Genomic DNA, 21,769 nt, shown 5'->3' with positions numbered 1-21,769 from the left:
GATCATATGTAAGCCTGCAGCTCTGCGTCATGCAGGTGCTGCAGCAACGTCTGTGGAAATTTGTCCGCCGCCCAATGGTTGTGGTTGTACTGTATTTCCGGTTTCAATCCTGCCATCCAATCCCATCTATCTTCCTATCCTCAATTCTTCCTCTTAGCAGCTTTTTCCCTTCTTTTGGTCCTTGCACCAATTTTCTTGCTAGCCACACTGACAGCTGTCTCAAAAGCTCCTTCAAGACTTTTTGATAACCACAAAGTCGAAACATTCACTCGCATAAGTTTTTAAAAGGAACTGGTTTTCAGATACCCTTAAGAGACCTTGCAAAGCCTGTGCAAATGTGAGCATGACTGCCAAGAACTAACGTTCCTTTCAGAGCCTCACTCTTACATCAAGGAAGCCTGACATGTCCACGTATGCATGGTGCAATACTGAGGGAAGAGCATTTCCCGTAAGAACAGAGAACCCCTAAGAGAGCCCATAAGAGCAGAGAACCCGTAAAGCAGAAGAGAGCAGCAGCACACACCATGCAGAAGTAGCGAACCACATTGGGGTGTTCGTCAGACTCGCGCAGCAGGTCCACTTCACGGCTCGCCAGGCTGATGCAGTCCGGCAGGATGCGCTTGACCGCCACGGGGCGCTTCTCGAAAGTGCCCCTGCGTTTAATGGATTATTGGTGTCTACAGATGACCATGGAACAAAACCAGATTGCCGCAGGAAATAGATGACAAATGACAACAAAAATAAGCGTGAGACATAACATCACGACGAGTGCCATGCATCACAATGCTGATAAATGCACGCGAAGTCTCTAAAATACCAGCCCCTTTGTATCGTAACAGAAATCCATGCAATTCATGCAAAACATGGACTAAAGTCTGAATTCAAGCTAGTTGGTAAGGCAACATCTTTAAAGGAAACAGCACAAGCGACGAATAAGCAAATGGCTAGCCCACATACAGAGCGCCAACTTTCGACGAAGTTTATTGATACCAGGTGACTGACCCCTTGTTTTAAGCATTTACAGACAACAGTTGAAACCACTTCACACACTGACAAAGCAATTTATCGCTTCTACTATCTCCTTTTTCTGGTCACTTGGTGTCAATAAACCCAGTTGGAGGTGAACCCTGTGTGTTTATGTTTGCCAGTTGCTTGTCCTATCTTTTGCGCTGTTCCTTTCAAGTATGCAGAGCATGGATTTTATACCTATTCTATTATTTTGTAGTGATAACTGTTTTGGACTCTTTCACCTCTTGATACATCCATCAACATGTCCGGGGCACAAAACTCTCATAGGTGTAGAAGTACTGCTGTAACATGGAGGAATACCATTGCTAGAACTCATATTAATAGTGGATCACTAGTACCACCACTGCAACGTCACAAGCAGGGTGGTGAGCACTCGTAAGTCTGCACAGCAGATACAAGTGGCCGAATGCAAGGATTAAGTGTGAATAAACTATTTTCCCTTTCGCAGGAGCTGCTAACAGGTTGAAAGCGACAGGCTGTGCCTTCTATGGGGATCAAAATGAACGTGGTATCTTTCAGCCACGTACCACTGTGCCAGACTGTGTGATCAGTGAGACAGTTAAACAGAGCCACACGGTGAGTGTAGGCATACAGCGTCCACAATGCATCTCTTCATGTTTCTTAGATATGGTGACACGAAATCTGCTCTGTGCTTATTCGTATGGTAGCACCCCCTTCAGCAGCTGCTGTTCTCTGGCCTCACATCAAAGGGGCACTGACACATCTCCACCTTTTATTTTTCATTAATTGGAGGTCCTAGACCTCTAAGCTCAAGAAAAAATAGTGTAAAATCTCACAGTGACCTGACTAACTTAACATAACTGCTTTTCGACAGCCAGTTTCGGTTTCGTCTCTACTGTGTTGTGACGTCGTCATGACTTGGAAAGTGGTCCCGTGGGAGCAGGACACTGCCATATTCTGACATTCGCTTCAGTTCACTTGGCCGCTTCGTAAGCTGCTACTTGTTGCGAGGTAGCAGCATAGCGAACGAAGCAAAGCATAGCTAACAGATGAAGTAAATGCAATGAATGATCCAAAGAAAGGTCACGTTTCGGCTAGATACGGACTGCACATTATTGCTTTTCTCTGAGCAGCCATCTGCAATGCTATTGATGTTCAGAGGCAACTGCCATCTCTACTTGACATACCGCTGCTATTTTATACGAAGGTTAAAATGAACGCACATTCTTTCTTAGTGGAGCGAGTAGAGCAAGACAAGTGCAGTGAAATCACAACGAAGAGCATGAACTCACTTGAACACAAATGTTCCATTGCAGCCACGACCAATCACGTCTCGTGTGTCGAAGCTGATTTTGCCCACATGACAGACCCCGTCTTCTGTAACTTCTGCAAGGAGAAAAGAACAAGCAAGAGTAGGATATGACACCATGGCTGCAGCACTCTGTTACCAACAGCCCTTCAAGGTTGTTGGTAACAGAGTGCTTCAAATGCTAATCATACAACGGTGAAGATGACAGAAAAGATAGCAGTGCCACGACAACGATGGAAAGATGACGGCAGAAATGTCAACAGCATGATGAATAACAATGGTTGGCACAACAACACAGATGGCACAATAGCGGCAAAAGTGTTCACACATTGTGAACTTGGGATGGAATGCCACTTGGGATAAACAGTTTTCATTTACGGCAATTTCTGCCAAGAAAATGTGATGGTGATGCTTACAAAGGTGGCTCTGACCTCAACCTGAGAATGTGAAGTGCTGGAAATACTGCCAGTAAGACCAACTATTTTTACCTCTACCTCAATTGTGCATTTAAGGTTGAGCGAGCTTGAATGCTTGGCGAGGGTGAGATTTGAGATCAAAGGTGCAGGTTTTCTCTCCCTGAATGCACGAGCTGGCAATACTCAGTAAGATTATTTTTATGTCTACATTTTGGTATACAGTAAACCTTCATTAACACAAACTCTGATATCTTGAAATAACGAATAAGTCGAATTTCTTTCCAGCCACGATGTCAACTCGATGTGTTTTTCACCTCTTATTCTACAAATGTTTTCTCCTGGACTCTGGATATCTCGAAGTCTCAGCTGCCCCAATAACAAAGAAACGTTGCAACCAAGAAGCTTCCACGTTATGCGCACAGCTGCAATATCATCAAAAAGTGAAAACAGAATTCTGCGGCCACGAGGACTTTCCTTCGCGCCTTGGGGTTGCACCGGACTGTGCATTCTGCAAGAGAGGCCTTAATGTCACTTCCAGCAAAGTACACCTCCGCACTATGTGCCATGCTAACCAAGGTCACATCACAGTGAGCAACCGGCACCCTCAGCAACTGTTGCCATTTGCACCACAAACAAGGAAATGATAAGAAACTTTTAACAAACTTCTCGCAATGTATTTTGCATTGCTATGGCATTTTTTCCAAACAGATTTCTTTTCCGACCCGGATTTCTTCAGTGCCTTCTGCTTTGCCATGAGCAGGTTGCCTAGGCAACGAAGCAGTGCCAGTTTCGGTTGCATGAAACCAAGCAGCGAGTGATCACACTGCACTGAACTCGCTGGCAAAGCCAGGCACTGCGCTGCCCACTTATTCCCCTCCCTTCTCTATATCATTCCTCATGCGAGCTTGCTCACTCAGGAGCGGTGAGCTGGGAGTCTTTACTAATCGCCCTTTCATTTCGGACGCTCTCATTAGTGTATAAATGTGGTTACAGCATATTAATCGTGGCCTAGAGCAATATGATCAGCACTCTGCGAGCAATCGAAGCATGTGAGCAACATGATTGGAACATGCGAGCCCCCAGCATAGTTTAATCAAGACTGCAGTTTGTTAAGGGCGCTAGCTTCCTACCTGACTGGCATAAACAGTCAGGTCACTGACGATCATCTGCTAAAGCCATGATAGTTGTGCTCTAACCGCAGTTCCTTTTCAAATTGTCGGAGATTCATTTCACTGTACAAATTAGCAGTGTCATATTTTCCATGCCTGGAACTGGTTCTGAACACCTGGGATGGCAGACTTTAAGTGTTGCGTCAGGATCAATGGTCAAACTTTTTCAGTGCCAAGCAAGCTGTCTTGTCACAGTGCTAGGAACGCTGTTGTTCCATGGATGTCAACGTGTCGAATGCAGAGTCACCCAAACTCTCGTGAAAGTGATTGTATCACTGAAAGTGACCAACCAGCTATGCTGCTCCTGGTATACTGAGCTTTTGTCAAGATGTTAGTGGTTACCGACGTCATTCTGGAAAAGCTATATTTGGTATATTATGCCTGACCAGCGGACTTGTGTTTTTCTGGTCTCACTTTCCTTAAACTCAACTTATCCTGGAATTTTTTTCCTGTTTTTACAACTTCGAGTTAAGTGGGTTTTACTGCAGCTTACCTAAGCCGCAGGACACCTTGATGTAGCATGTTTCTCTGCCAAAAGTATGTACTGAACAAACTTTTTCTTGAATCATTACGCTTAATTCACTGTATCATGGCTTTGATAATTCTATATCGGAGGCATCAGAGCATGTTTACGCAGCTTTATGAATATGAAACAGAAATGACCAGGCACATTCAACACTTAGTGCCAAACCTCAAACTAATGAACTAACACTACTTCAAGGTCAAGCAGAGGTTGCTGCTGGTGGCTGAAAGTAGAGGCGTGGTCTAATGTTGAATGAAGCTGTCACATTTGGCTGGCAGTTGAGGTGAAATCAAGCCTCTGAGATTGTTTGCATACCTTACATGTGATAACAGAGATAGACATTCCAAAAACAAGAAAAAATAGTCCTAATGGCTATAGGTGTAACAACAACAACAACAACAACAACAACAACAATAGAGAGTTTTAGCCCAGCGGGTTTACGGCCAGCGGAGCGGGCGAGCGGAGATGCGACTGCGCATGCGCACCACGCTGAGGCGGCCAGCGGTTTTACGGAGCAGCGTTTACGCCCGCTGGAAAGCACTACCCAGCGGAGGGTATACGCAGCGCGCGAGCATGCGTAAGGGCGCGCGGGTGTGTATGGGAAATGCAAGACGGCAGCCGCGAACATAAACGCCGGCAGTTCTGCATCGAAGACGGCGATTGCCGCGCTGACCCGCACATTAGTACTCAGTACATTATTAACAAATAATGCACTGAGAACATGTAATATATCTTTAATCAACATTTCTTGCATAATAAAAGCAAGCGTAATTCAATTTCATTTCTCAGTAACTCCTATTCGAACCACTAGGTGGGGCAGCAGAGCGCCCCGCTCTTTACCCCGCTCGAGCGGATGATCCGCTGGGCTAAAATTCTTTTTTCGCGAGCCGCTCCGCTGGCGCAACGGTGGAGACCGCTCCGCTCCGCTGGCCGTAAACCCGCTGGGCTAAAACTCTCTAATAATAATAATAATAATAATAATAATAATAATAATAATAATAATAATAATAATAATAATAATAATAATAATAATAATAATACATAGTAGTAGTAATAAAAGGATGAAAGCTTACCCAGAATTATGATGATGATGGTGGTGGTTGTGGTGGTGGTAGTGGTGGTGGTGGTGGTGGTGATGATGATGATCATGATGATGAAAAAATGAAAGCTTACCCAGAATTTGACTGCCACCACTGACCCTCAGGTTCCCGCTCCGGGACGAGCGCTGGTACTCTCTCGCCTGGAAAGGACAATGCGTGAAGGTCAAAGAGGTGGCTATCAGGGGCTGTTGTTCTGCCTCATGACTCTTGACCTAAGATACCATTCTCTTCTTATCATACCTTGGGCCAAACGGCCAATCTCAGTTATGATAAGTTTGCAGTACAAACTTACACATACAGACAGAAGAAGGGGCAACACATGGGAGCTATCTCTATCTGTCCAACCTGTATCTGTTGCATGTTATATCATATTACTTACATATATATCATATCATATTACTTATATACAGCACTTGTATATTTTCCATTGTCCTAAGCAAACATTACAGCTCTTTTTGCTAGTATTGCTGAACAAATAATGCAAAAATACTTGCAATATAGTTACAATATGTTTCAGAAGTCTCAGCCACACCATGCGAATTGCCAATCTGTAGCATTAGTGTATTAAGTTCTGCACCTTAGTTTATTCTGTTATTCTTTTTGATACCACATGTGCACGGATGGTATTTCTGTGTTAGGTTGTTGGTACTCTGCAAACCACCGTATGGCTAAGCTATTCTTATCAGTGCGCTGTCTCGTGTCAGACAGCACACTGCGGATCTGAGTCCATGGACGGTGCTCAAAATTTAAACGCCATACTCGGACCCCCGGCGGGTGGCGCTTGATCCCAGGAGGACCAAATGTAATCAGAACTTGGCTCAAAGGCTTTTTGCTTTCATCGTATATAGTACCACAATGCATCAGCTCGGGGTTCCCAGCTATCTCCGAATGGCGCAAGAAGTGCCGGCAGCCATGCGCTCCGAGTATGGCGTTTCGATTGCTGTGCGCTGCACAGGACCGCAATGACAATCAAGCTACAATGTTGAAGCTTATCACTGGTGGTTCAGTTTTGCATTGTGAAGCTAGTAATCAAGATAGTCACTGACGTGTTCGCTTCCTTCTCCATTCATCCATTCATTCATTCTTCACTTGTTCACTCACTTCTTTGTTCATTCATTCATTCACTCATTTATTCATCCATTCATTCATTCACACAAGCATTCACTCAGTCGAGCATCCATTCATTCACTCGCTCGCTCGCTCACTCACCCATGCTATTCTTCAAACTGTAGCTTCCAAATGCTTTTCAACACATTACTCTTATAACAGCTTCCTTTTTTTTAAGCCTGCAGAAGACCTCCTCCTCACCTGTGGGTAAAGGTAGGCCACCGCTGCCGCCATGCTTGCCAGAAGGATCACCAGCGTCATCTGGGACCAGGTAACCTGGCCCAAGGTGGACAGCAACGTGTCTTCCGGAGGCCACGCCGGCGTCTCGGTTGCCGCATCAACCCGCCGGCGCCGCTGACGAGCGGAGCTGTCCCCCCTGGTCCTGGCGCCCTCTTTGCCGCCCCAATCGTCCCCCTTGCGGTTGAAGAAGGGAATGGGCCTCCAGCTTTTGCCGTCGTCCCCGATCTCCCAGTTCCCCCCTCCTGGGCTAGGACTGTCAACGTCCTTGGTTGGGATAACCTGCAGTTCAAGAGCAGCAATCGTCTTCCGTATCACACCTCGAAAATTATGGAATGCTCCTCCGTAACATCATCAATAAACATACATCTACATAGGTATACCTGTAGAAAGATGGTTAAGAGCAATGAAGACGGCCACAACTGCAATAAAGATTTAAGTGTGAATAAATTTACATTCTGTGAACGTAAATACTGCAGGTTGTTTTTTTAGTCTGATTGTGAGAGCTGAAAGCGTGCATAATTTTTTTTCTTCGAAAAATGGACGCAAGTTACATTTGGGTGCACATCATCTTCTCTCTCTGAACTCCTAAAAAACTCTGTGTGTACATTAGAATCGGGGTAGATGCGGCAGTTATCGCGGGAGACACTCTGTACTTGTGCGTACCCGTTCCTCGATGTGCACTTCATCCGAGGGCAGGTCGTGCTGGTCCCTGGTGTGACGGCTTGCCAGATCTTCGGACTGCGGTGGACTTCGGTACCCGATCTGAAGCCTCGAGAAGAGCACCGCCACCATGGTGTTTGGGTACTCGTAGTAGCCTGGTGAGAATACACAACACTTATCATGTGCCACGTTGCACTCACATTACGATTGTCTACTGAACTTATCCACTTACGATGCAAATAATCGCATTTTTTGTTTCTCTCAATTTCTTTCTTTTCTTTTTCCTCATCACACTTTGAGAGGAAAGAGATGTGGGTGAAGCAACAAGCATCAAAGAAGCTAATGGTTAAATAAAGTGCAAGAAATGGGTGCAGACTCCAACCAAGGAATGCATTTCTTGCCAATTTTGTAATGCGCTTTATTACGTCTTGACAATGTTTAGCACAAGAGTATTGCATAACAGTATACTGACATATATTTTTATTTTGTGTGCTTGTGAAATATTTTTTTGTCTCGATTATGGATGACAAGCGACTAGTAACTGTACCATTAAATGTAGTGTAGTATATATGTAGTAGAGCGAAAATGTGTAATGCCAGTAAATAGGGTTGGAACAGCGCACGCATTTCATCACCATCACATTTTATAAATGCATACGAAGCTATTTACTGTTCTCATGCTATTTGTCTTCTTGTACTGAAATGTGCTAGTTGATGCGATTTTGTCACAGAAGCGTGCACGCTGGCCTGTGTGCTGCACTGAATTTGGAGCAAAGGACTTTGTCAAGCTGCTAAGCCTTTTTGTTCCAGTAGTTTCTGTTCCTGTATAGAAATGAACAAAAATAAAGATTTAAAAAAGAAAGCTATGTTTCAGCTACCACACACAAGCCTTCAAGAAGAACAAAACACTACACGGTGACGACTCTGTGGATGTTTTTCATTGCCCTCCTGTGTCCCATGGTGACTTTTTCACTGCATGCCTCAGCCTGCCTCCGTTACCTATTTACGGTTGCGCCATTTGACTACGGGGTGGCGTAGTAAGCTGGTGTTTCAATGGCTGTCAGTAATGACTGGGTGAATGAAACAAAACTTTAACCAAAGCTTCGCAGGACATGTAAACGTGGCGTAAGCTTCTAAGCTGAGTGCACTTTGTCCAAGTAGCACGGTCACAGCACCGTACGATGTGCACACTGGAAAGCACGACTAGAGACTCTTAATAATACTAAGAAGAAGAATAATTTTTCATTGTTTGAGTTCAGCTACAAGAAGAAGAAATCCTGGTAGGGCATGCAAAGAGGCGTTATTCAGTGGGCACGTGCGTGAAATATGGAAGATTATGTATATCAGTTGCTTTACAATGCCTCGTTTTCTTCCTTTCTTTACCCGTGTATATATTTAGTGCTTAATGAAAAGCTGGAAGTTGGCACTCTTTCACTCTGCCTGTGCTTTTCCTTTAGCAGTATGTGTGCGCTGTGAACACCATCAAACTGCATTGTTCACACCTGAATAAGGAGCAAAAAGCAAACAATGGCAGTACATTCAGATTATTTACAGTTTAACATTAGCATAAGACATAGCATGCAAACCAGAGTAAACTGTTACAGTACATGGAAGAAAATACATGAGTACAGAAAAAGTATCAGCCCAAAGGGAAAAAAGACATCCAAGAATACAATCTATGAAAGAGAACATAAATGTTTAGCAGACACGAATAGATTGTGGTAGTAATTATGTGGTTAGGAGTGCATGAATAGCACATTTAAACTGCACTTCCAAATGATTTCGTTGAGCTAGGTCCAGCATTTCATGGTACGAATTTAAGAATTTAGGTATTTGGTGACCTAGCTTTCAAAAACGGTAGTTAGTATGGACTCTGTAAACTTAACGATGATATTGACAGGCATGATAAGATGCGCATGTTACTTTATATGTCTCCAAATCTAGCCTGTTACGTCAAAGAAGGGTACGAGTGCGTTGTCAGCTTTTTAATGCAAAGCATTCTTTGACAACTTCAGGACCTTTGACTGTGTCTATCTATCTTTATATCTAGCCTCCCACGCAGCGGTATTGGCAGTGCCACTTGAGCAGCTGGGTATAGGCTCATGTTTGTGATGTCGTTGTGGTCGCTGCATCAATGTCATTCGAGCTCCGTCACCCGTGTCTCGCCTCTGATTCTCGCCTCTGATACCTATGCTTGAGCCAGGCGACGTGCATAAGAAGGTCCAGGCATCTTGGCTGCAGAACTGTAAGTGGTGGTTGCATCCATACGAACAGCGATTCAGAAGCAAGTTTTCCACAAGCACTGATTTCCGATCGCCAGACAGCCAATGCACCGCGTTCTCATTCCTCCTCACACTCACACCGGACTTTCAAGGCCCTTCTCATAATTACCAAGCCATTTAATCAAGCATCGAGGCCTGCTTTTTCATGCTGTACATGGAGTCTGAGTTCTACAATGCTGCGCTGAACTCCAGCGTGGCAGCAACATTACACCGACTCGTACCGATGATCCCAGCTTTTGAGACTAGCAAAGGTCTTAGAAGGCCACGCCCTCTTTGAAAAGTGTATGAAATTGCGCTGAGGTTGACGTGGCCAAAGGAATGATTGTATTAATTGTCTGTAAAGGTTACCACAAGAGTCCCGTATCTTGGGCTGCCGTTCAACAAAAGCCCCAACTTCTCCCCAGTTTTTCTTTTTAAAACTAGCACCCAAATCTTTCCCCCTAAATTTAAAAGAAATGTAAAACCCAAAAACGAAGGACCTTATATATGAGTAAGCACCACAGCATGGTGTCAGCCAATCACAGCATACCAGCTAATCGTTCCAGCTGGCAGCACTACTGTGCTCTCCAGGTGCAGTATTCTCTGCTGCGGCATTGACGAAGTGGCCGAGAGATAAAATTTTTGACTGGCAATCATTGGTTCTTGCGTAGTAATCCCTGTGCGACCCTGCAGATCTTTTTACTTGATAATAAGCTTCTCCTGAAGCAATCTGGCATTCCTGCAACACACATCGACGCAACCAAGGCGGACGTCGAAACAACTGGGGGAGGTGAGCACTTAACAGCTGTTGCTGTAAAATAAAGTTGACGTCACAGCAGTTCAGCATGGCATTGGTCTTTTCGATTGGCAGTTACGAAGCCATGAACCCACTGATGCCACGCAGAACTGCAGTAATGCAACCCTTTTCCCATTTACCCTCACTGCTTGCAACATTTATTAATGCGTACACAATCGTCTACTCATTCTGTCGGGCTTCACTGTGAACAAGACCCTTGTGCTGGGACCCGAAATGTCTTGCCTTTGTGTTTTTCTTTTAATTCTGTCCTTACTTTCTTGTTCGTGCTTGGTGTGTTTATGTCAAGCTATGAATCATGCCAGTAGGTTATAACCAAACAGCCGACTACATAAGGCACTCTGGAAAATTGAAAAGAAGGAAGAAAAAGAAAGCTGCGCAGTAAGCTGTAGCTTGCTTACCAGAAACGAAGGACCGCTTTTTTGAGCCACTTTGTGGCGATTCAGAGTCGTCAGGCGTCCCCTCCACTGCACGACCGCCGCCTGGCGAAGTGGGACCTTCCAAGAGAGGTATCCTCCGGTCCCGTGACTGTTGTCAGGGTTAACAGGAAATTAAAAGCAAAATAACTTTTGCTTTTGTTTTCTCAAGTGTGATATGATCAACAAATTTCAACCCTGCAAGGCCAACAAAGGGGCAGGCAGCACTAAACTGCACACACCAGAAATAAGTACCGTATTCATTCGAATATAATGAGAGTTTTATTTATTCTTTTTTCCAGAATCTTTAGCCTCGAAGTCACCTCCCACTATATATGCAAATTTTACCTTTAGGTGTGGCTTCGCGGCAGCGCACACGAAAATGCCGTGAAGCCACAATGTAAGGCGACTTTCTGGGGAGGGGTCTTCAACTGGCACCTTCGCCTCATAATTGTGACCGCCTTATAGTAGAATAAATTAGGTAAGCAAAAAATGAACAGGAGTGATGCACACATTTCCTTTGGCTGCACTCGCAAGCGGAAACAAAGCGAGCCTGCGTATTGTGACGTTGCGAAGCATTCGCCTCCCGGATACAAAAACAGGAACTGGTTCGTAGACGCAACTATTACAGTAAACTATTTTGGGCACTCTGGCACTTAGCAGTATATTTTTTTATACAGCTTAAAAGGCATGGGGTTTCATTTAACAAAACAAAAATGACGAGCCAGAAATTATGTGTTAACTTAAGTGATTTAGTGTTGCTCCTAAGCATCCGTCTAAATGCTACCATTCATTCTGCCTCAGTGTGTACCACTAAAGAGGCGAGACTAGAAGGTTGGGAGAAAACAACATGTGGCACTCACCATCATCACCGGCATGTTCTTGTCCACCAAAGCAGCCAGGGCATAGCTTGCCTTGGCGTGCTCACCAACATACAGTGCTGGGCTGGGGGAAGAGATACAAGTAAATAAATAAATAAATAAGTAAATAAAGAACCACATACACGGTATGTCTGATCACTTCAATGACGTAACTATATAACAGCCACATGAAGACAAGAGAAAACGAATCCAGTGGAAGCCTGGGAGAAATTATCCCTGCTTTCTTTTTCAGTCTAACGTAGAAATAAGAATGAGAAAGTAAATAAATGTCGAAGATAAAACAACTTGCCACCCCTGGGAGCTGAAACCGTAATCTCCGCATAACACAAATACACGTACAAATACCCAATGCACTCCGTGCACGTATCGAAATGCCTAAGTGCTTTATGTACATGGATACTCAATAAAGTGCATTAAGGAACATCCGCCGTCCCCACCGTTCAAGTTACAGCCTTACACGCATCACACTCAGGTTGCGGGCTTCGCACTCACCAGTGGGAAGTTATCTTTTCTTCCATGTTCATTTCCCTTTTCCTTATTCCTACAGTTCAATGAAAAAGAACAATTAATGTCTCCTATGTTTTCCTGGATTCATTCTCTGCTGGCTTCATATGGCTGTTACAGTGAAAGCCCGATAATTCGAAATTTCTTCATTCAAACTGATTTATAATTTGAATTGCTCTGTTGGTACTGGCAAAGCCCTATGTATTTGAACAGAGCAAGACTCCTGGAAATTCAACCGCCAAAAATGCTGCAACCGGCTACCTCAGACAAAATTTCTCGCTTCCACGGACCGCTTCTCGTCACAGATGAAAGTTTCATGCATCACTAGCTACCGCAACATCATGCACCATAAGAAATGACGAGAAAAGAAGACCCACGGGGAGCCGAGGACAAAGCAGAGCAAGCAGTGCGGTACCTGCCCTCCTTTCTTGAGCACAAGCTTGATGACGTTACCGCACACTTACATGTGCATTTAAAACCAAAAAACAAAAGCTTTTCAATACTGAATCAAATACCCAATATTTTTCATTTCTAAACAAAGTGAAATACAAAGCTTGTGCAGTCTGTTTGGCAACAGAAAGCTAAGCTACACCATGTGACAGATTTGATGCCATTAACAATCGATGCCAGGTCCAGTGAGAAGCTGCTAATGAAAAAAAAACCAGTAACAAAGGAAAAGTGATTGCACCTGCTGCACCACGACAACGACAGTTGTGAAACAAAGGCACAGCTGTGTCACCAGACGCGCGTCGTCAAGTGCAGTGCTGGCCAAAGGAGGCGAGCGCAATGCCACAGTCGGGCACATCGGCTGAATGAAATGCAAACACGGCGAGATTGGCAAAATAATAATATGCTTTGCCAAAAATCAAGACAAGTTCGTAGCTGCCTAATGCTAGAAATGCTTACTTAATGACTGGACTGTGCAGAGGAAACCTGCTCCGTACCTTCACTAGGAAAACTGGTTCATCAGCGCCACAACCGCTATTCTCCAGCACCAGAATCATTTGGTGGAGTCTCAGCCTGCACCAGTCTTTCTCCATGTAGACTGCTACAAATGTTGTTCTCTCTTGCACTTAGCAGTATTCAAACAAAACGAATATTCAACAATTTCAAATGGCAAATTCTTGCATCAGAAAGAGCAGAACCAACAAGATTATTTGATTCATATTCGGAACTTCAAATATTCACACAACTGCACTGACATCACAAGGCGTGGTGGTCACCACTCACTAGAGTGTGGTGTGCTGCGAAGGTTCAAGCAGGTTCTTGTTCCAGGAGGAGCGCTTGAGCCGCCCCGTGATCTCCTCCAGGGTGCGGTGAGCAACGGGTGTGAACGGCAGACGCCGCAGGGTGCCCTCTTCGCCGACATCGTAGACGGCGACGACGGGGCTTCCCAGTTCCCGCTCCCACAGGAAATCACCTGCAACGCACCCCGTCCACACCCGCAACCGGTCAACGTCTGGTCGGTGATGAACCCTCGGAGTTCATCAACCGTGCCAGCTTCGAAATACTGCTCAAGTTTTCAATAACAAATGATTGAAAATTTCTGACACTTTGACCCCCACACGAGAACCTTGCTCCCAGTTAAGGCTCTTATGTCGAGGCCGGAACATCAAGTTTCTAATAACTTCACCTTCAATCCCCGTCTGTTCTCTTTATGATTCATCTGAACCAGAGCAGATTTTATCAGACTCGACATCATGCAATTTCAAACTCTAAGCATGCTCCCGGAAATCAGTCGACAGGAGTTGATATCTCTCTTGTACGAGTCTTTTCAAGGATTGTCGGACTCAATCGCAGTTGAGTCGTGTTACCTGGCAACTGTGCCTGTGACTGACATCAGAACGGCAGTTGAATTCAACTGAAACCAGCAATGCAAGTTGAGGCAGGTCAACTGTCAAAACGGTGGCCTCCAGTGAAACTAGTTGATTCAGTTTTGTATTCTGACAATAGAATGATAAAAAAAAATGAGTGCAAATGGTAATTCCTGCACGTACATAAAAGACCATGTCGACATTATTCATTAGCAAAATAAAATGGTGCAAGCACAAACACACACAAGATTTTCTTTTTTTCGACCTACATTCAAAGTGCGATCAGGTGTTTGGAGAGATGCGAATCACTAAACTTAAAATGCACCACGTAATATCTGGAAGAATCTGTTAAGCTGCCCAATTTCTGCAACTTTAATTTGTCTTTGGACTTGACGGCAGTTGAAAGCAGCCGTGTAACAGATTTATGAGTGACAGAAGCATCACCAGTGGGCAGCGAAATAAGTTTTCTACTGTTTGCCATCCCTCTGAAAAGTGCTCTACTAAATGGCAAGTCTGGCTGAAAAAGAGGTGCTGATTGAAAATGCTGTTAACTTTGTGGTCACTTTCCAGATGCTGTTTTCAATAAAGTGGCCTATTATAGTTAGTTCTGCAGTTCACAGGCAGCACCGCAACCAGGAGACCACCCCCTCCCCTAATTTTCTGACGATCACTCTTTTCTGGAGTTTCACAAATGGTGCGTTTGAGGAGCTCTGATCGCAGTTATGCTGAGGTTCTCAAGAAAAGTGCCATACTGATTAATCGTACAATGAAGCTTGTAGGGATTCAGTGTCAATCAAGTGCGCAAGAGAAAATAACTCCAGTGACCTTGCGTGGCATGGAGGAAAAAAAAAAGAGCAGCCAGTATAACACTAAAGGAGTCCCAGCTGCGGGCATGTTTTATTATTACTTGTACCTCTTTCTGCACACTAAAATTTTTATCTGTAAGTGGCAATTACCAATTTATTAATTTCCCACCACTGTAGGTATGCATTGAGGATAGCAACATCTCCGGTGCCGAGGGTTCCCCACAAGTTGAAGTAGCAACTTAGTGCGATAAAAACACAGAAACGAGAAAAATGGACAAGGACAAGCGAAAGGTGGACAAGGACAAGCGCTTGTCCTTGTCCACCTTTCTTGTTTCTGTGTTATTATTGCGCTAAGTTACTACTTCAATTATGGACGACCAACTAGCCCAACAATCAACTCTTCTAGAATTCCCCACAAGGTGTAGCTCAAGGTCTACACTCTCCTTTATTCAAATGCATACGACACGTAGAAATGCTATTGCTATACAACTGCTGAATCGAGCTGAATGAAATTAGTTGCAGTTAAGAGAGAAAGCTGAGTTCTACTGACTTCCGGGAGCAAAATTTCAATTTAGATTATCAAATCTTTCTTAAACAAGAATTCGTGGGAATCTGTAAATTAAAGAAAAGTTAAAGCCAAGCAAAGCACAGTGAAAAAAGAAAACGCAATGAAACGAGTTCATTGAATGCACTCGCTGGCAAGTCAATTCTACAAAGTGTCACGAAACAATTCCATGTGACAACTTGCGAGTGACACCGACAGCACAGTGTCCTCATTCAAAGTGACACTAAGTATGCACATGTGACAACTGTACTAGCTCATCAATGAGCATGTCACTCAAGGTAATGGTGCTATAACGCGATTCCTAGACAGATGTAGACAAGTAAAAACCAAAAGCAAACGAGGCAGGAGTGCCAACCTGGTGCTAACATCCTGACAAATGTACATTTAGTTTGCATTGATCAGTGCAGACCGACTCATCAATACTATCACACTCCCAATCCACCATTCAGAAAAAAGAAGAAACGATCTCACCAGTGTCCTTATTAAATGTCAGCACCCGACCACTTTCACTCGACGTGAAGTGGGCCAAGTCTGTAAAAAAAAAAAACATTGAAAATTAATAAAGTAAGAAAACGAATGTAACAAAAGGACGCGAATTTCTGTGAACGCCAGCTGACATGTTTGTTAGCGTCACTGCAGCAAAATGTAGTAGCACCTCTGAGCATCGTCACTGTCCCAAACATAGGCATGACACTTAATATAGGCCGTGGATTGCTGTATTCTGAATGTCACGATTTTTCAGCCCGCACCTGTTTTAACAAGCACTTGCAGCCAAAGAAGATTTGATCATTTTACATATGTAACGCTACATCTGTTTTCTCGCTGCTTTTGAGCAACTTGTGTTGGTGGAGCCAATGGACGCTACGCAACTATTATACAGCACTGCAAAGGGACATGCAATGCTATACATTCACTGCCACGCAAAGAATGACACGCAATGGCACAACACACTGTGTGAGGCGCAGAAATGGAGGAACGAGCACTCTGTTTTTATACGCTTCCCTTACCTCAACAAGCCAGCAACAAGCCACTATTTCAACAAGTCCGGTTGCCGAGCAGACAACTAACGCCCCCTGAACAGAAGAATGTGAAACTACCACCTGCCGCTGCAGCTGTCAAGGGGACTGCTTTAAAACGATTGAGACAATCCCAGAGTCGGGGCAACACCAGGCTGACCAGCAGCGGTTTTCACTGCTTAATTACGATGCATAATAACGCTTTGTTACGTCACTGATGTGAATTAACTGTTTTGCAATGTTCTAGATGCAATTTAACTGTCCAAGGTTCCTTTATTTGTGTTTGGCGATAAAACAGTCTCTGAAAGGAAAAAAAACTGTCATCCACCTGAACTGTAGCCTGAAACTAAAGAAAGGAAATCCATATGGGTTTCTCAGAAAGAAAGCCTTGCAGTTTAAGAAAAATTTGTCCAGGTTCATCTATCGCAGACCAGAACGTATTTTTCTTCAAGTACAAGACTTTCTTTTTGAGAAACCCATACGAGTTTCCTTTCTTTAGCTTCATGCTACAATTCAGGTGGATGACAGTTTCTCTCTTTCATGTCCCTCCATCTTGCGGGCTTCCGTGGAACTGATTTGCCAGAAACAACCTCTCTTTTGTATGGTGTTTTCGGGTTACCTGTAATGTCTCCTGTATGGGCTCTGCTAATGTCTCCTGTATGGGCTATTGGTGAATTAATGAAGCTGCGTCAGAACGAAGCCAGGTTAGATGCCAAGCACTCCTACAGGACGCATTAAGACAAACAATGTCTACACAATTTTCTTTCACTGTGTGTATGGAAAGGCTTTTGGTGAAAATAACATGTGAAACCTACATCAAACATCTCACTGGGTCCAATTCCAAAACGCAAACCGACTGAAACCAGGCCTAACCAGTAAAGGCCAACTGCATGTTGGGGCACTAGCTAGGTGAGCTCAATAATTATTTTTTTTTTAATAGGAGAGCCCACGCATTTCAGGGATGCATATTCTAAAACTGTAACTGATCTTGGGATCTGTCTTAAATGTTTAAACGTAGCTGCTGCACTGAACGACTTCTATTTCGGAAAAGCGGCATCTGCCTAAAGTAATAAATCAAGACCTTAATTAAATATCCTTTGTTACCCAACTCATCTGTGTGCATCAGTCAACCATTGACAATCACAGCCACAAACTACAGGTTGCTGGAAAACGAACTGCAGAAGCATACGCATTTGAGCTTGTTGTTTGTGATACTAATTCTGCCTACAGCTAAAGTGTGGAAAATGTTTCACTTATCTCTACTGCAGTATCCAAGCAATTTAACTTCAAAGGGCATTTTATCTTGAGAGCTCCTGCTTAAAGGGAAGCTGAAACACTTTTCGAAAAAAATGAGTTCTCTGCGGCATTCTACAGTTTTGAGTCCCCTGAACACGAATATCTCGTTCAAAAAGGGCGGAAACAAGCGCAAGCGGCTGTTTTTTCATGAAAACGCGCACCAGCGCCTCAGGGTATCGCGCGAACGCCGCTGTTGCCCGTGATTGGTCGGAGCCGCTGTGACGTCAGTGGCGGCAGTCGCCGGTCGGCGCCGCCGTTTGAGAGCGTAGCACGCTGTTCTGTTCTGGCTGCATAGCTGAGTTGTAAGCATTACGGAACGTGCTCGCTGTCTCGGACAGCTTGTATTTTCGCCGTACATGTTCGAACCGACAGCCGATACGGAAAACGATGGCGGCAACGGCGGCAACGACGATGTTGAGTGTGCCAAAAGCGAGAGCGATGTGTACACCTTCTCGCGCGCTGGAAATCTTAGCTGTTACGTATGCTTTTTTTTTTTCATGTAGCTGCACGTTCCAATGACGGGAGAAAAAATGCGCTAAAGTGTCACTGGGAACTTGCTGCTGGAAGAATGCCGAAGCAGTAACTTCTCATTAGATTGTAAACACGGGTACAATTCCGCGATGTCAAGCACCTTGCCGCTGCTTGTCTGAAGTCCCGTGGTTTTCTGAGCATTGATACACGATCGCGAACATAAGTGCCGCGTTTCAAAGCGCGCACATGCAGTGCTGCGAGGTACAGTCATGGAAGTTGCTTATCATACACATCCAGATCGAGATGGTCAGGGGGATTATATGTGCACTATTCAGAATATGGTTCGACGACTTTGCGATTGTGGCTCGATCAAGAATCGGTATGCGCGCTCCATGCTAGTGTTGACATAAAGATATTAGGCAGTTTTAGCACCGCCGTGTGGTAAACATGATAACTGCAACCGTACGTCGAATGTCACTAGGCAAGCCTATACTCAAATTTATACCTCAGGTGCAACGCTGTGGACGCTACGCACGAAGTCCGGTTACCAAAATTTATTACTGCGCGCGTTTCCGTCTATGGTTCACAGCGTGCCAGCGGCATTTGCTCACGCGAGCATGCACGTGAAGCTGCCGCGACGGGCTGCAATTAAAGAATGCCGAAAAGAAAATTGATTTAAAAGAACGTGTTAGCAGCCGTATAAGTACACGGATTGTTTCTATGGGTAAATTCTTTTTTTTTCATTCAGAACTGAGCTTATATATGAAAAGTTTTCTCAAAAATCGGGTCAAGAAACACCGAACTTTTTCTAAGTGCGAACGCAGCCACTGCAAGAAGTATCTCAAGCCTCCACAGCGTTGCACCTGATGTATGAAACGGAGTATAGCAACGCTAGCAACAACGCGTTTCCGCATTTGTCGTAAGGCTATCCGGCTATCGCGGAAATGGTCCGAGCACAGCACAGTTGATTTCGTCGGCACGAACTTATCTCTCCTCACCGCACTGCGCTGCAAGCTTCTTGTGCTTCGGGAACCTGTGAAACACCACATCGTCTCGCCCGCGTGTGTTCGCGCAGCCGATTGCTGCACAGAACGAGGGCATGTTGGGCGCCCTTGGCTGTAGGCACTCACGCAGCACAGAAGGAAAGAACAGTCTACGAAAATCGCAAAACAAACGTGAGCGGCGGCGGCGGCAAATCTCTCGTAGCGTCGTTCAGTAAAGCGCAGGACGGAAGGAACACATGCCAGCGCATGCCTGCACGCCGGTCCGGCAGCTCGGTCCCCGCCAGTGACGTCACTCTCGCCGGTTCTCTCCTCTGGTAACCTCCTCACCCGGCGCTCCGGGAAGCGATGGGGGCGTGTCCGCGGGGGTGATTTAGAAAGCAATTTCCGCCCCTTATATTAACAAAACGAAGAAAAAAATTTCGGAACCGTAAATTATTAGGTCTGTTCTTCCCAATCCCAGCAATTCATGGAAATTGAAAACCGCTTCAGCTTCCCTTTAAATACATTGCAAGGGAGAAATCGTTTTCCTCGGCAACCACTCCGCCAATTATGAGGAAGTTTGGTGAAGTCAAAAGAAAAAGTCAAAATCTAGTAACTGTAGGAAGCAGATTTTTTTTTTTTTAGTTAGGCTGTAATTTCCCTAGCGAAAATTTTCGCAAATCGCAAAATTGAAAGAAACTCCGTTACCAAGTTTTCAACTCTTTTAAGTCAGTACTAAATGATATCACAATTCAGTAAACTCCACCTAATAATACAGCTAAAGCAAACGAAATTTATGTATTGTGCACCACTCTGAAATGTACGACGAACTTAGTAACTACTACTGCGAAACCCTCATAAACACTGCAACAATTTCACATAATCTCTAAATTTATGTATGAAATTTGTCAGCTTCGATGCTTAACAGATGGAGTTTAAAAAACTGCCCATTTTTGTTGCAGGGTTACAAATTTGGAAACATCAAACTTCAAGTTCTTTTTAACTTACCAATTTTCGGGCATTGCTGTAAGGAACTGCAGGCCCCAAATCAAAATTCTGCTTCCTAGAATTAGTAGAACTTAACTTTCTTTCTCAAGTGCAACAAATTTCATTAAAATTGGCCCAGAGGTCGACCTCATAAAAGCATTCCTGCATTTTGCATGTATTTGAATAGGGAAATTGGAGTTGTCCTCGCGCTAAACCTTCCCCTAAAAACAGCTGAAGCACAGCACAGTTCCAAAAATGACTGTAATTTCACTCTATGCCTACATATCATGAATGACATTGCATTTGTGCAGATGCCGCCAATATTGAGCAGGGAGTTCTTTACACATGGTCCTGAAGCTTTTAATGCAATTAATGCAATGCAGGTACCTTTAATTGAATGCTTTCTTTAACTTCTGTAAATATAATGGAAAAAGTGACTTGGTTAATTGATTATTAACTAGCAGCTAACACTGAGCCATGACCAGCTGCCTGTTGGAACCTAAGCCGAAGACAACAACAGACGTGTCCACATCACCGACAAGAAGGCGCTCAACAATGAAAGTAACACCTAGTGCTTTTCGAGGAGAAAGAATAGGTCATAACACATAAACTCCAAGCACAACCACGTTACTCCACAGAACTCAATTCTAGCACAAAGGCCTTCTTTTATGGCAGCCGCCATCTGGAACACTGACCTATTTGAACTTCCCATAAAGAGAGCCCAAAAACGCCATAAAGTTTTATTTGCTTGCGAAACAAAAAGGTGCAAGTGAGCAGGAAGCAAAGATGGCAGGGGAACGCACGTTACAATAAACGAATAGAAATATTTGCCACATCTGTAACTTCCACAACCAGTTTGTGCCGTTCAAATGCGACAGATGTGCTTTCTCTCTGCTTGTACATGGCAAATTCAAGAAAGAGAAAAAGCAATAACAAATAACACAAAAAGACAAGAGGTAAAGGGAAAGAAAAAGTCAAACAGAGGCAGCTGGCAAATGATGGACGACTGCAACAGCCGCTCCGTTCTAGTGCGCGACGGCGAGGATGATCTCGGCAAACAATCAAACGCGAGCGTCGAGGAATGGTAAAGGTGGGTTCACCGTAATCCTTGGCCAGGTCTGGTGCCGTCTGGGCCGCGTAGTCAAAGAAGGAGGCATTCCATCTGCGTCAAAAAAGCGAAGCAAATTGAGCATTAAGAGAACGTAGCACACCATGCATAGGCTGACTGTTGTTGTAGAATCGTTGAATTTATAATTTAAATTACGATGCACATCTTTTTTTCCTTCATCTTTAGAGAACACAGGTGTTATGCGTAATTTATTTTTTTCTCTTCCTTTCTCGGCTCATTTCCTAACTACAATATGACTGGAAGTTCTGCCACACTTTTATGTTTTCAAAATTACTTTATCTTTTGTTATTGTATGACTGAGTTGCGCACCTCT

General features: G+C 44.2%; 1 protein-coding gene across 7 annotated transcripts in view; it reads right to left on the bottom strand.

Annotated features, from left to right (window-relative positions):
• The window catches only part of LOC139048877 (serine/threonine-protein kinase/endoribonuclease IRE1-like), a 53,881-nt gene that overhangs the window by 14,475 nt on the left and 17,637 nt on the right, over positions 1-21,769 (bottom strand). For 4 of the 7 annotated variants that reach the window (XM_070523771.1, XM_070523772.1, XM_070523773.1 and 1 more), the window contains 10 exons: positions 21,428-21,489; positions 16,046-16,105; positions 13,620-13,809; positions 11,868-11,949; positions 10,990-11,116; positions 7,518-7,669; positions 6,816-7,133; positions 5,581-5,647; positions 2,283-2,376; positions 524-653 (listed from right to left, as the gene is read on the bottom strand). In XM_070523771.1, coding sequence (XP_070379872.1) covers positions 524-653; positions 2,283-2,376; positions 5,581-5,647; positions 6,816-7,133; positions 7,518-7,669; positions 10,990-11,116; positions 11,868-11,949; positions 13,620-13,809; positions 16,046-16,105; positions 21,428-21,489 — 1,282 coding nt within the window. Of the gene's footprint in view, positions 1-523; positions 654-2,282; positions 2,377-5,580; positions 5,648-6,815; positions 7,134-7,517; positions 7,670-10,989; positions 11,117-11,867; positions 11,950-13,619; positions 13,810-16,045; positions 16,106-21,427; positions 21,492-21,769 lie in introns of all 7 variants that reach the window. The other 3 variants (XM_070523774.1, XM_070523775.1, XM_070523777.1) reach the window with 1 other exon arrangement.

The sequence above is a fragment of the Dermacentor albipictus genome, chromosome 8 (genome assembly GCF_038994185.2).
Source record: "Dermacentor albipictus isolate Rhodes 1998 colony chromosome 8, USDA_Dalb.pri_finalv2, whole genome shotgun sequence".
In the NCBI taxonomy this organism is placed as follows: Eukaryota; Metazoa; Arthropoda; class Arachnida; order Ixodida; family Ixodidae; genus Dermacentor; species Dermacentor albipictus.
The sequence above is the reverse complement of the archived record's forward strand: the minus strand, read 5'-3'. Positions and strand labels throughout refer to the sequence as shown.